We start from the raw sequence: 13,855 nt of genomic DNA on the forward strand, positions 1-13,855 counted from the left end.
TTTTAACTTCCCCTTGGCAAACGAGGTTTTTTTTTTTTTTTTTTTTTTTTGCTTTTTTTTTTTTTTTTTTTTTTTGCTGCTACACAAATGTTTGATATGATCCTGTCTGCACTAAGGTAAAAGCCATAATTTGAACTTATGGAAGGATTCCATAATGTCAGTGTGACGAGGTGGACACCAGCCTTTGCTGGGTGCCTCCTATGCCCTGGGGAGCACAAAACAAAAGTTCTGTGAGTCCCACAAAACGTGAGTGTTGCAAAAACAAACAAACAAACAAAAAGGAAAGTAGCTATTTTCCCAGAACTTTAGTGCTTTTATCAGATTTTCTCCATCTGATAAAACCGGTGCATGTTTGGTCCAATTTTTGACCTTTAGATCTTGACAGTGTCTCTTTAAGTCAACAAAAGAACATAGACCATGTTCAATTCATTGTGCACGGAGTCTGTGGTCATTTTCAGCTGTTCCTTTACAGCCCTTCAAACTCCTGGGAGAGTCAAAGGTACACATTCCTGCAGCAGGAGGGAGCTCACTGATGAGGTGTCTGTGGCTTGAATAGCTCTTCAGATGAGAAGAGCCCAATTTGTTCGAGTGTTTGCTACTGAACCTGGCTGTGGAGCCTGGTGAATGGGGCCCTAGCGTCTCTTCTCTTCACTCAGTGGAGTGCATTGGGAAGTCGTGTTCTGACATTCCCTGGAAAGGCCCCAATAGAAAGTGTGTGGTCTCAGTCAAATCATACTGACTCTTGGAGGGAAAAATAAGTGGTGGTTGGGAGGACTCTGCACATCTAGATCAGAGCCACTCTAGTCTGCTTGGATGCATTCTCTGTAATTCTCCCGAGTCAAAAAGCATTGAGTATTTCTTGCACCAAGGGTTGAGTCTGACCAAGAACACAGGAAGGACATCCTGATTATGACAGCTGCTGGCTGCCTGTCAAAAGGGATTGATGGGACTAGTAGATGTGCTTGTCGTGTCGTGACAGCAGGGCCAGAGAGAGAAGAGAGTCACTTAACATTTCATGACTTAAAGGTGAGTTCCTAAAAGCAAAAACATAGGCTGAATGTGGGTCCATCATTGGTAGGTGACAAAAAATAATGCAACAGTCAGCAAAGCTAACAGGTTGGTTGTAAAGAACTTTTGAAATAAGATCTACTCAAGCTTTCTGGAGATAGTAAAGGATCAGGAGAAGATTGGTAGCTTCCAAGCTGTGCACCATAGACTGAGACTGACTATTTTTAGCCTTGGTTGTTCCAGCGGGGGGAAAAAAAAAGATATGTTCTTTTTGTGACCTTCGGTTTCCACAGCTTTTGTGAACAAGCAAGGCAAAGGGACTAGTGATAGAAATAAAGCTGCCTACTGGATATTATGATCTGCCTAGATCTCTCCTGCCTCTGAGGAGTAATCCCTGCAGGGCAATGCAACTGCCCTATATTTCCAGGGAAAATGTGAGGACTCAAGTATTGCTGAAGAGCATCGAAAGACTTGCTATTAAAATTATAGGTCTGGGGGCTTCCCTGGTGGCGCAGTGATTGAGAGTCCGCCTGCCGATGCAGGCGACGCGGGTTAGTGCCCTGGCCCGGGCGGATCCCATGTGCCGCGGAGCGGCTGGGCCCGTGGGCCATAGCCGCTGAGCCGGCGCGTCCAGAGCCTGTGCTCCGCAACGGGAGAGGCCACAACCGTGAGAGGCCCACGTACCGCAAAAAAAAAAAAAAAAAAAAAAAAAAAATTATATGTCTGGAAGCATGGAGCATAGAAAAAAATGATAATGCTTGACCTGAACTTTCTTCAAAAGGAACATAATTAGGTTCATCTATACCTCCTGGAGGAATATAATTACACCTGGTATACCTCTGCTAAAACAATGCTGCTGTACCAACATGATGTCATAAATAAACTTTGGCACCAGAATTTCTTTCCTCAGCCAGCAATCATCATTAGGTTGAGCCGATGGCCATTCAAAATGTACTTAGAAAAAGTTTAGTAACCATCAGAATTCTAGTCTTTAGTTTGAGATAGATTTGTCAGTTTTCTCAAGACAGTAGACCCTACACCCGGACATAGTTTATGGGCTCTTACATACTTTATTGATGAGGTAATTTCATTTGTGGATGTCTTTTTCTTTATTAATTCATTGGAGAAAGCACAAGGCTTAATAAAGGCAAACTGATTTTCTTTATGTTGTCTTTTATCCTGAATCATATAACTTTAGGATATTCAATGTGATTGATCTAACGATTCTAAAAGGAGGACCGTATATTTAGACTTTGCAATATTGTATATTTCAGCAAGCCAAATGGTTTTCTGATTAGCTTATGATGAGGTTAGAATCAAAGATCAGAAACTACCATGTTCTCATGATATCGAAAAGCGTTTGTCTTCACCAACGCATTCAGAGATTCTCTACCTTACAAGAAGTGGTGATTCAATAAGGTGAGAAATTTTAAATATGTTCAGATAAGCTTCCAAAGATATATAGATATATATATACTGAATATATATATATATATATATATATATATATATACAGAATATATACTAAATATGCATATTATTTCTGGAAAGCTTTCAAGAAGGGAAACTGGAGTCAGTGGGAGTTCTTTGTGTTGAAGACTAACTTGGGGTTGCCTGGGAAAACAGGAGTCTGACTCAAATGGTTTCAAATAGTCCTATGCCTGATGTGCTACAAGAATCACTGTTCCAACTGCATTCTGGTACCAGCTTGCTGAAGCAGGTGGAGGTGAGATACCTGGACAGGGCAGCTCTGGCATCCCATCTGAAGTGTCTCAGGGCAACACCACCTCCTCCCTGAAAGGCCAAATGTCCCAGTCGTAGCTGCAGGGCCACAGCAGAACTGTCTGCAAGCCTGTGGCTGTAGCTTGTTTACTTGGTGAGCCATTCTCTCCACGCTGTGATCCAATGGCATTTCCTGTTTCCATTTTCATTTTCAAAGCAAACAAATGCTACCCTCCTCAGATTCCAAGGAGCGAGACTTCCCTCCTCTTGGGAAGGTCTTGCCTTGTCTGGGCTCTCTGGATGCCATCCTTACGTCTGTTGTGCAGCTATTAAGCCTAGTGGCAAACACTTGCATTGGACATAATGGAGACAGGTGTTGTGCAAGCTTCCCCCTCAGGCAGCTTGTGCAGGATGCGTCCCTCCTGATCTCAAACATCCACCCACTGTTATTCCCATTTTAGACATCTCTGGAGCAGAGAGCAGTGTACTCTGCAGATGTAATTAGGATTTACCGAAACAAATAAAACAGACAGGATCACTCTGAATGCCAAAGGTAAACTAATCTGAAAAAAAAAAGATACACTAATCTGTATACACCACCCACTTCCAACTATTCTCTAAAGTGCTGTAAATATTGGGTTTTCTGTTTTGGGGGGATTGTGATACTTATCTAAGGAAAGAAAAACCAAAGCAAGATCCCAAGCCTGCTGGAGCTGGAGCTGGAGCTGGAGCTGCTGCCCTCCCCCTACTTAGCTCTACAGGACTCTCAGTGCGCATCATCATGTCTCTAGCCCCTCCTAGGCCTCACAGCGATTTCCTCCAATCACATCAATATCGGCAAATATATTTAGCCACTCGAGGTATTACTTCAAACACTACTGCATTTGATCTTCAAATATAAGATTGTTCAGTCTGACGCCTGTCTTTTGAAGTCAGAGCAAGAAAGGTCGGTTGCTTTGTGACAATTTTGTGGTATTTCTAAACCAGGTTGCTTTTCCTAAGATTAGGGAACCAAGTAAAATTAAATAATAGAATGAGGAAGCTGATGGCTGGAACACAATGTATTAAAGTTATCCGGGTTTCAATAAAAGTCTTATTTCATAATAATATTGCATCTTTATAACACATTTATTCCTTTTTTGCTGCCCCATATTTTATAAATTTTTCTCTTAATATCACAGCAATGGGTTCTCAACCTTTTCAAATAGGATAATCACTTCCACATGAAAATGGTTATAAACCTTCACCTGAATCTGTGACAGTAATTGTACCTTTATTAGTGGCCACTTGAACACAAAACATGAAAAAAGGCCTCTCAGAACTTAGTTACACTTCTATCTAGAAGTACCATTTATCATAACAGCATTTTGCATTTAAAAACAGCAGCCCATAATCTACAAAAACATAATATTGATTCAGCCTAAAAACAATGCTTTAATGTACATGTATATTCATGGACCATTCAAGCTGTCTGTGAACCATAGGTTAAAAATAACTAATCTAGAAAGACCACAATTTATACCCTGTGACGCAGTTTCTATGAGATGGTGCCTTTCCTCCACTCTGGTTTTTAGGAAGCAACTTATTTTGTCCTTGAAAAAAAAAGGTTAATCTAATTTTCTTAATCTGATAAATTCCCTAGGGCATTATAACTGTTCCCTAATTAAACAGCACTTTACAGAAAATCTAGAGCAAGACTCTGAGGGGAAGGAAAGCTGCTACTTTGGACAGCCAGGGTGAAAATCTTCCATCACAAGAATAAAATTGCTATTGGATTAAATAGAACTAAATTGTGATCATATCTGTCTGCAAGATGATTAATAATGCCTTTTACATGATTGAAAAAGAGGCTCATATAGGACCCCTGGACAAGGTGGAAAACTACCCATGTGAGGGAGCCAGAGAGCAAACTAAATACCAGCAATACAAGGTTACCTTTTTTGCAGGCATATATGGAGACTGGGCAGTGTTTCTTTTGGATATCTAAGCCTACTGATTGAATTAGGTCAGACTAGCTCTCAAGGGAGTTGGTTTTTAAAACACACACACACACACACACACACACACCTAAATGACACAAGCAGCCTTTTAGTTTAGTGATTTTCTTAATGAGCATGGAGAGGCAAGCATCTGGAGAAGGAAAAAGTGTTTCCAATCGCAATTGAAAGGGATGCAAAGCATTGCGCTTGGAAATTACACTAACGCATATTTATGCAAGGCAAGAGGCAACTGGGCAGCCTTATACTTTCTGGAAGAGGCATATTAAATGCATAAGGAGAGAAAAAGTGTGAGTAGAGTGAGAGACGGAGGAAACTGAGAAAGGTGAAAGTGGGAGGCGAGCTTGCCTAGAATTTCAAACTCAGAGGAGGAGCTGCGGGTTCTGGTCTTGCCTTTGGCTGACTCTCTGCTCTTTGGCCAGAACGCCACCGGCTCATTCTTCAGTTTGCTCGCCTCAGGAGAGAGTCACAGCTATTCTGACAAGAGAGTGTAGAGGTTGCTAAGTCAGTAATTTCACATTTATAAGCAGATGGACATTCTTAGAGATTATATTAAGCATACGTTTGAGTGAAATATTAATTTTGATATAATATTTTGGAGATGAGATTTTTCTTGGACTCCTAAAAATACAGCATAGATTATCAGATATATGGAGGAACTGCCTTCTTCCCAAATAATGACAAAATTTTACCTCTTATATCTATTTTAAAACTTTTATATCCAGAATTTTCTATAACTGATGTCAGACTTTCAACACAAATCTGTATTTATTTGACTCACTTCACTTTCAGGAGTATAAAATTTGAAATGTCAAAACACTACCTTCATCATAAATGTGGAACTCACATATAATTTTTGAAGTCGTCATTCTTGTATTTTCAAAATGATTAAATAAACCGTTATGCTATTGATCATTTCCTACATTTTTCCAAACAAAAGAATCTGATATGAAATTGTCTATTTCACATATCGACCTAAGAAACAAATACTCATTTCCCCTCTTCCTTTTAATGTCAAAAATGTGTCATTATTGTGCTACTTTCTCTGTTGTTTTCATGGACACAAAGAAAAAGCAAACTCCTGAAAAAAATAAAGGAAGAAAAAAATGATTTCCCGATTTAAGTATTAACACTATTGTTATTAATAGTATGCTATGTTAACATACCACCATCTGCTAAAAATTATACAGAAAATAAACTGAGTCCGAAAGTAAGACCAGAATTATTAGAACAGACAGAATAGAATTTGTAGTATATGCACCCAGTACGTCTCATTTTTTTTTTTTTTTTCCTTCAGAGATATATTCTATTTGGTTGGTTTTATGGGGATCCCATGAAAATGAAAGTCGGTAAGTGTGGAGGATTGCTGATGCCCTAAGACTTTTCTTCACCAATATGCTCAATGAGAAAAAGGCCCCAGAGAAGTCTGGTCTCAGTAACTTCTGCTTTGTCTGAATCTTAATTTTGTCACATTTGCATCAAACTATGCGAGAAGACTAAAGCAGGATATGGGTATTTGTATTTTTCTGGGCCTTCCAGTTCTGTCTCTTTCAAACACACCTCATTAAATGCTGCCAGTGTGAAAATCCCAAACTAGCTGCTATGTGAATTGTGATCCACTGTCTGTGTCAGGAATAATACTTTGAAATAAAAAGAAAGTCGAAAGTTAGGAAACTCTTAAGCGAAGCATGGGTCTGGGTTTTTCTGTCATCTCCTTTTTTTCTCTTCTGTACAGATGCCATGTGCATAATCATGCCACCCCTGTTAACACAGGAAATACCTGCATATCAGAATGGGCATATCAGAATGGGCAACTGAGAGGATGTATTTTATAACTTCACAGGACAGTGAGAGTAGCCTTATCCGTGTGTTTTAATTTGTTCCAGGGACTAAGAAGAAAGGGAGGCAATAGCTATGGTCATTATGCTCTGTTGTCCATGTGTAACTAAGATTTTACTTTTAATTTGTTTCCTCCATCAATTTTGGAATCTTTCAAAGGCTTGCACTGAGCAACAATTTTATCATTGCCTTAGAGTGTGTGTGTATGTGTGTGGGTGTGTGTGTAATAGCTGTGAAATCATAGACCTAAATGAAAAGAGCTGCTCCTATAACAAGCTGGCTCTTCTCTCCTACAACTTTTCTCAAGGTCAAAATGTCCTACCTTGTCTTGAGGTGGATGGAATCCCAGGTTGCTTCAGAGGCAACCTGTGGTCACTGCAGATTTTGTTGTTGGATGTATAATAAGGAGAGGGTAGGGGTGTGGAGGACAAGCATACGTATCCTCGAGGGGGGAGTCACACTACTTTAAACTGGGCTAACAAATGTTTTATATGTATGTCACCCTGTGTGCATGATATATCTGCAAATAAACCCATCTCTATTTTATTCATAGTTTTAATGGCAAGTCTGTGTCATGGTCTGAACCAGGTGGAAGACAGGTGCCCAAGGGACAGCACATGTGGCACCGCCTCTCTGTACACGTGAAGACCAACGAGACGGCCTGCAACCAAACAGCCGTCATCAAACCCCTCACTAAAAGTTACCAAGGCTCCGGCAAGAGCCTGACCTTTTCCGATACCAGCACCAAGACCCTTTACAGCGTGGAGGAGGAGGGTGCCCGGCCGATCGGCTTCAGCCCGCCCAGCAGTCCCTCTATGGTGGTGCACCGACGCGTGCCGACCGCGGTGGTGAGCACCCCGCCTCTGCCGCCCCACCTGACCGCAGAGGAGACCCCCCTCTTCCTGGCCGACCCGGCCGTCCCCAGGGGCTTGCCCCCTCCCCTCCAGCAGCCGCCGCCGCCGCCGCCAGCGCAGAAATCCCTCTTGGACCAGCTGCAGGGAGTGGTCAACAATTTCAGCGCCGGGATCCCGGATTTCAACTCGGTGCTCGCAGTCCCCGGGGCTCCGGGGAACGGGGTGCGGCCCCTCTTCCCGCCCCCGGCGCCGCCGCAGCACCTGCAGATGCTGCCGCTGCAGCTGAGCACCTTCGGCGAGGAGCCCGTCTCCCCGTCGGCCGAGGACGACGACGAGGACGACAGCGAGAGGTTCAGGCTACTGCAGGAGTACTTGTACGAGCGGGAAGGGAACACGGAGGAAGACGACCTGGGGGAGGAGGGAGAGGAGCTGCGGTCGGCGAGCAAACCAACCCCGGAGGACTCGCCGGCCCTGACGCCTCCGTCCCCCTTCCGCGACTCGGCGGCCTCGGGCAGCTCGGCGCCCAGCTCCCCCGTGTCCGAGTCGGTGCTCTGCACCCCTCCCAACGCGACCTACGCCTCTGTCATCCTGAGGGACTATAAGCAAAGCTCTTCCACCCTGTAGGGAGGGGGTGTCCACAGGGGAAAGCAGGAGGGGTCAGGGGGCACCAGCACCTCCGGAGACTTGCAGAAGGCTGGGGGAGAAGCGGAGGCTGGAGGTGAAGTCAGGGGCAGGGACGAGATCGCGGCTGCCGTCTTAGCAAGGCCAGCGCGAGAGACGCGGGACTCTGCCCGCAAAAAGCGATCCAGGCGAAGATTCTGATGCTTGAATTACTCAAAAGCCTTCTCTGGGAAGAAAGGGAATTCTGACAAAGCACAATCCCATATAGTATGTAACTTTAATCGCAAGAATGAACAAAATCAACCAACATAATCTCTTCGGACCATTGTGCATAGATATACATGCCCACACCCTTGGCCCGTGTGGAAGGGGACAGCCCGGGAGGACCGCCCAGTTGAATCATTAGCTCGTCGTCATGGTATTCCCAGCGAGCATGGTGGAGTCCGACAGATCAGGTGGGTGAAGGAGGGGCAGGCGTGGAACCGCCCGGAGAACAGTGACGGACAGCAGCTCATTTCTCTCAAGACCTTCTCCCTACTGGACCCACAGACCCCTGGTCTTCGGGACACTCGGGAACTGGCCCCAGAAGGGGCCTCTGCTTGCCGACTGCACCCCATCCAGTGCCAGCCTTGCTGTCACACTTGGAGAAAGGTGTGTGGATACCTTGCTGCTTTGTGATTTCCCTCTATTTAGAAAATAGGAATAAGAGCAAAATTATCACCAAAAAGCATTTCATCAGGAGTGCTAAGGGAGGGCGGAATGAGAAGCAAGACAGTGCATAAGCTTGGGGCTTTGAACAAAATCAGTCAGCAAAAATCAGCTTCCCATATCTGATGCTCGCTTATTGGTGATTTCAGAAGTCCAGACAAGAGATTATTTTGAGAGTGGCAGAAGACTTTTTGTGGATTTACTTGTGTGCCAAGGGGGCTCTCCTTTGCCCTTACGTTAAAGAGAACAAACCATGTGGCAAAATTGTTACCTTCCATTTACTGTAGCAAATAATACTTACCAGTTGAACTTCTAAGATGCAGTATGTGTATTTGGTGCCATTGTTTCTCCTATGTGCTACAGAAACAAATCCATCTTTGAACTCAATGGTGTACTCATAGCAACTATTATTGGTTTAAATGACAAATAATTCTTTCTAATTGTCACTGAAGTCCCCGTAACTAGCAAGTGAATGTGTTCTTGTGTCCTTATATACCTGTGATAATGAAATTTGTGCAAAGTAATGTCAATCTAACTGCAATGAGATTGTCTTCCGATATAGTGTAGATATATTTATGTTCCAAATAACATTTTATATACCATTGCCATCGGTATTTACAGGAGCTCTTTGAAGGTTTGACTGCTTTGGTCCAATGTTTTTCATATGCTGCTCAGATGGTCCCTCTTCTTCTAAGAGGGAACTTATTTTTCAGATATTTTATGATGTGGAAATATGTTATTAATGAAGAGGTTTGAAAATGTGTTATACTAAAAGTTCGCAGAAACTGCGGGTAACAATAAAAAGGTACATTTTATAAACTCGCGCACATCATTATTAAAACATAAGATTGAAATGGCAGTATTTACATTATTTCACGTTTCTTTAGGGTTTGTTTGTTTGTTTTCTTCATTTGCCACAGCTTCTTGAGCTTTATGTGCTTAAAGCATATACTAACTTCTAAGTCTGGTCATGATTTCCCAAATTATATATTCATCACTTTTTGATCTCTTTTAATTTTTATTTCCACGTTCTCTTATTCCTATATTTTCACTCATAACTTGTCTTTTTATTTTTGTTATCCGCGGTGTATACTATCCACATACATGTGATCCAGTTGTTTGGTTTTTGCTCCCCCTTTTTCTCCCCAGTAAAAGAGATTTTTCTTGCTGTCTTGATTTCTTGTATTACTTGGGAATGAATCTTATCCCCTCAAGTGTCTTTGTTTATGCCTTATGTTCAGTCGTGTTTAATATGCTTCCTTCATGTTGAAGCTACTGATTTCTCAGCCAAAATGTATCTTAGACTCTTTAAATACTCACTGCATCATTTGTTCAGAATTTAACATCCACTCCAATGTTTGAGGCTCATATTTCTTATGTCTTCCCATATTCTACTGCCAAGTTTAGTCAGTTTTATATCAAGAATAGACTGCCTTTCCTTTTAAAAAATTACTTTATTACACCTTTGGTAGAAAGACCTCATGACTGAAACATGGATTTCAGTTCCATATTTTCACTGTCATGAAGCAGAATGAGGAAAAGGGATGGTTCCAATGCTTAATATATGGTCAACTAATTGGCAAACTAGCAAGGGAAAGTATATTATCTATTATTAGTGAAACAGGTCTTTTATCTTAATGCCACTGACATATGTTCTTAAGATCAGGACTTGTGCATTCAGATACTTTTAAAGTAAGACTAGATCAGGAAAACTGCTTCTATATCCAAATACTATGTCAGTTTGTCCTGAGGTTTTAGTCTGAAGCATTTGGTGAACGCATTCAACACCAGTCACATTATTACTCTGAATGCATACTATCACCATGATTAAAAGTTTTCCTGAATACAGTAGAGTACTAGCTCTTAAATTATAATTGTTCAAAACTGGAAATGTACACATACATACCCTATAGGAAAAGGACAGAAACTTTCCACCTTAATGTATGTGCTTATACAAATTGCATAGCTCTTGTAAAAGTGTCTTCCTTTGGCTTGTTACTGTCTGTTGTCAATCTTGATACTGCTGTATAATAAATATTTTCTATTTATTAAATGTGTATGTTCCCTCTCTCTACTTTGTAAGAGTGACAATAATAGAAACAGACTGACTGGGATAAAAAATAATTTCAATGGTTTTGTTTGCTCAGCACATGTCTTCTAGGTGAAAGCTGGAGATCACCACACAGAATCTACCGACCAGGTAGGTGACAAAGTAGAGTATAATTTGATCATGAGGAAGGCTGTATCTCGAACTCGAACGTTTAAAATGAAATCCAGAATTTAAATTTTCAGTGTTGTGGCAGACATTGTCGTCTACCTTTTTTGATAGAATACGTGAGGCTTGACAAACTCCTGCATCTCCAGCAGAGATTTAGAGACAGAGGCATCTGAAGGCTCCATCTTCGTTTCATTTGTGCCCCACACAGATTTTCTTCCCTTGGTTCACACTCTAGGGGCACCTGGTTTCTTACCTTGTTGATATCCTCCTGCTTATCGCAAGTTCCATTCCCTTATATTTCAATGGAGACATCACTGGTCCCCAGAACAAGGGAGCGTCTTTTATTCACATCTCTAGATAAGATGCCTACAAAGTAAGGCATCTACCAAGTGTCATTCAAAGAGAAAACTTGGTGGTACCAGGGCCACATCCATGAGACTGTGGTGCATTTAGATGGAAAGAGCAGCCTCTATCCAGGAAGGCTGATGTTGAAGAAATTACCAGAATCAGGAGCTGAGACACCAGGGGTTTCTTCACTGTGCCCAGAAAATAGAATGAGAAGTTATGAAATGGGGGCTTGGTCTCATGAAGAAAACCAATGGGAGAGAAAATGAGAAACAAAGAACAGGGGAAAAAAAGAAACAAGAAAAAAAATGAAAATATTTCAGGTGTGCTGTCCAAAGAAACACCCATATACCATGGTGGGTCATAAGGGCCTCCACTTGGAAAGTCCGGAAGCTGCATCACAGTGGAGACATTTGGAAAAGTTGAAATTGGGATCCAGATACCACAAACATTGTATGAGGAACTGCCCCAATAATTTCTATCCTGAGAAGCAATCAAAGAGAATGGAAACAACATTTTTTTAACCTACTCTGTGCCAGAAATTTTGCAGGTCTTTTGCATTCCTTCTCCTTTAATCTTCCCAGTACTACTGCCACAAGGAATACCTTAGAGAACTGAAATAACGTGCCCAAAGTCTCTTAGCTAGTAAGTGGCTCAACAGGGAATTGACCCCCATCCTAAGCCAGCACAGAGCCTATGAACTTGTGTTCTTCTCCGGAGCCCAGGATACTATGTAGGAGTTTGTGTCTGTTGTGACTGCTCCCCATTTTGTATTCCCATAGTATTTTATACACATCCCAGATTACATCATAACTTACATGTCTCTTTTCCCTGAATAGATTTTTAGCTCCTTTTTGCTTTCTAATACCTGATTTCTGAGGCTTCAAGGCAAAGCAGACACTCAGTAAATGTTTGTTGAGAAAGTAAATGAGTATTGTAACACCATATAGTTTTCCCAGCCCAGTTCTCTGAAGATTTGCTCCAAGATCCTTATGGGGTCCAGAGCTCTGTATTTCTACCTACCGGTCCTAAATCTGCCAACAAGAACAACACATGTTTTCATCGTGAAAAACAAGCTCTACTTGTGGCATCAGAGAGAGTTGTCCCACTGGGCAGCAGGTCTGCTTTGCCTGCAGAAGAGGGTGGCAATACTCAGTATCCACTGAGCCCAGCCAGAGGTCTGGCAAGGCAGTACTCGGTGTGGGAAACAGCGTCCTCTGCAGGAGAATTGCAGGTAAGACACAGACTGCTGAAGAAGGCAACAGTTAAAGTGAGGACAAATAAGTCGTCCATGGGGAAAGCATGGGCTGGGGGTTCCTTCCTTACAGAAGAACATCCCTTTAGACAAAGTAAAAGGCTAACCCGGTCACCAAGGCTTGGGAGAACATGGGAGAAAAGGAAAGCTTAGGTAGGGAGTTTAAGTGGTGATGCTATTAAACTGGAAACTGGCTTGATTTTCCCAGAGTAGCTGGAGAAGCAATGCTTATTATAGATTAATAGACAAGGGAGAAAAAGCTTAAGAATGAGGATAACAAAAAGTGACAAGAAAAAGAATCATAGCAGTATAGAGCTGGAAGTAAATTTAGAAAGAAGTCACTTAAGCTCTCACCTCAGTGAGGATTCTATTCCCTTGTGTCCTGTTCTTCCCGTGTCAGGCAGGGACCAAGTGAGAAGCCACCGCCATCTGGGGTAGGACAGCAGGAGGGACTGGGGGTAACAAGGCCAACTGCCAGCAGTTATGCAAAGAGAGCAGGTGGCCCTGGATCCTGGAAAAGCAAGTCCGAAACTACGTTGTTAATACCCAAAGCTGGCCGGGAAACAGAACTACGGTGCAAATCCAGAATGAAGGTCTCTAGGGAACCAGAAAAACTACGAGGTAGGACCAGCAAGGTATGCAACAGGATGGTAGTCTGATGGAATTGCAGGGACAAAATGCTATTGACCGAAATGAGCTTTTGGTGAGAATCATAGAGGCTTGTGTGACCTGCTTTATTTTAAGGGATGGAATGGCTTTAGATGACTTTTGCCCTCTGCCTAAGTATTTCCAGGGACTAGGATCTTGCATTAGTTAAGGAAACGCTCTAATTGTTAGAAAATTCTTCATTTTCCAGGGTCAAAATTTGCTTTTCTCTAACTTTTGTCCAATCAGAGTTCTGCCTTCTGGAGAAAGATGAAACACATTTAGTCCACTGTGCACAGGACTTCCCTTCAGCCACATGAGTACAGTGATTATGCCGTTAGTTAGTGGTTTATTCTCCAAGCCAAACTGCTTTACTTTCCTTAACTGTTAGCTTTGTTATTAGGTTCCTAAACTACTAATCAGGTTACGGTCATATTCCAATTTTGGAATATTTTGTTTTAAATGTTGCATCCAGGGGCTTCCCTGGTGGCGCAGTGGTTGAGGGTCCGCCTGCCGATGCAGGGGACATGGGTTCGTGCCCCGGTCCGGGAAGACCCCACGTGCGGGGGGGCGGCGGGGCCCGTGAGCCATGGCCGCTGAGCCTGCGCGTCCGGAGCCTGTGCTCCACAACGGGAGAGGCCAC

At 42.6% G+C, this 13,855-nt stretch overlaps 1 protein-coding gene across 1 annotated transcript in view; it reads left to right on the forward strand.

Annotated features, from left to right (window-relative positions):
- GRM1 (glutamate metabotropic receptor 1) overlaps nt 1-8,044 on the forward strand; it is a 371,163-nt gene extending 363,119 nt beyond the window's left edge. Inside the window, exon 9 of the mRNA XM_007450327.1 lies at nt 7,120-8,044. Coding sequence (XP_007450389.1) covers nt 7,120-8,044 — 925 coding nt within the window. The remainder of the gene's footprint in view (nt 1-7,119) is intronic.
- The last annotated feature ends 5,811 nt before the right edge of the window (nt 8,045-13,855 follow it).

The sequence above is a fragment of the Lipotes vexillifer genome, unplaced genomic scaffold (assembly GCF_000442215.2).
Source record: "Lipotes vexillifer unplaced genomic scaffold, Lipotes_vexillifer_v1.1 scaffold112, whole genome shotgun sequence".
Classification (NCBI taxonomy): Eukaryota; Metazoa; Chordata; class Mammalia; order Artiodactyla; family Lipotidae; genus Lipotes; species Lipotes vexillifer.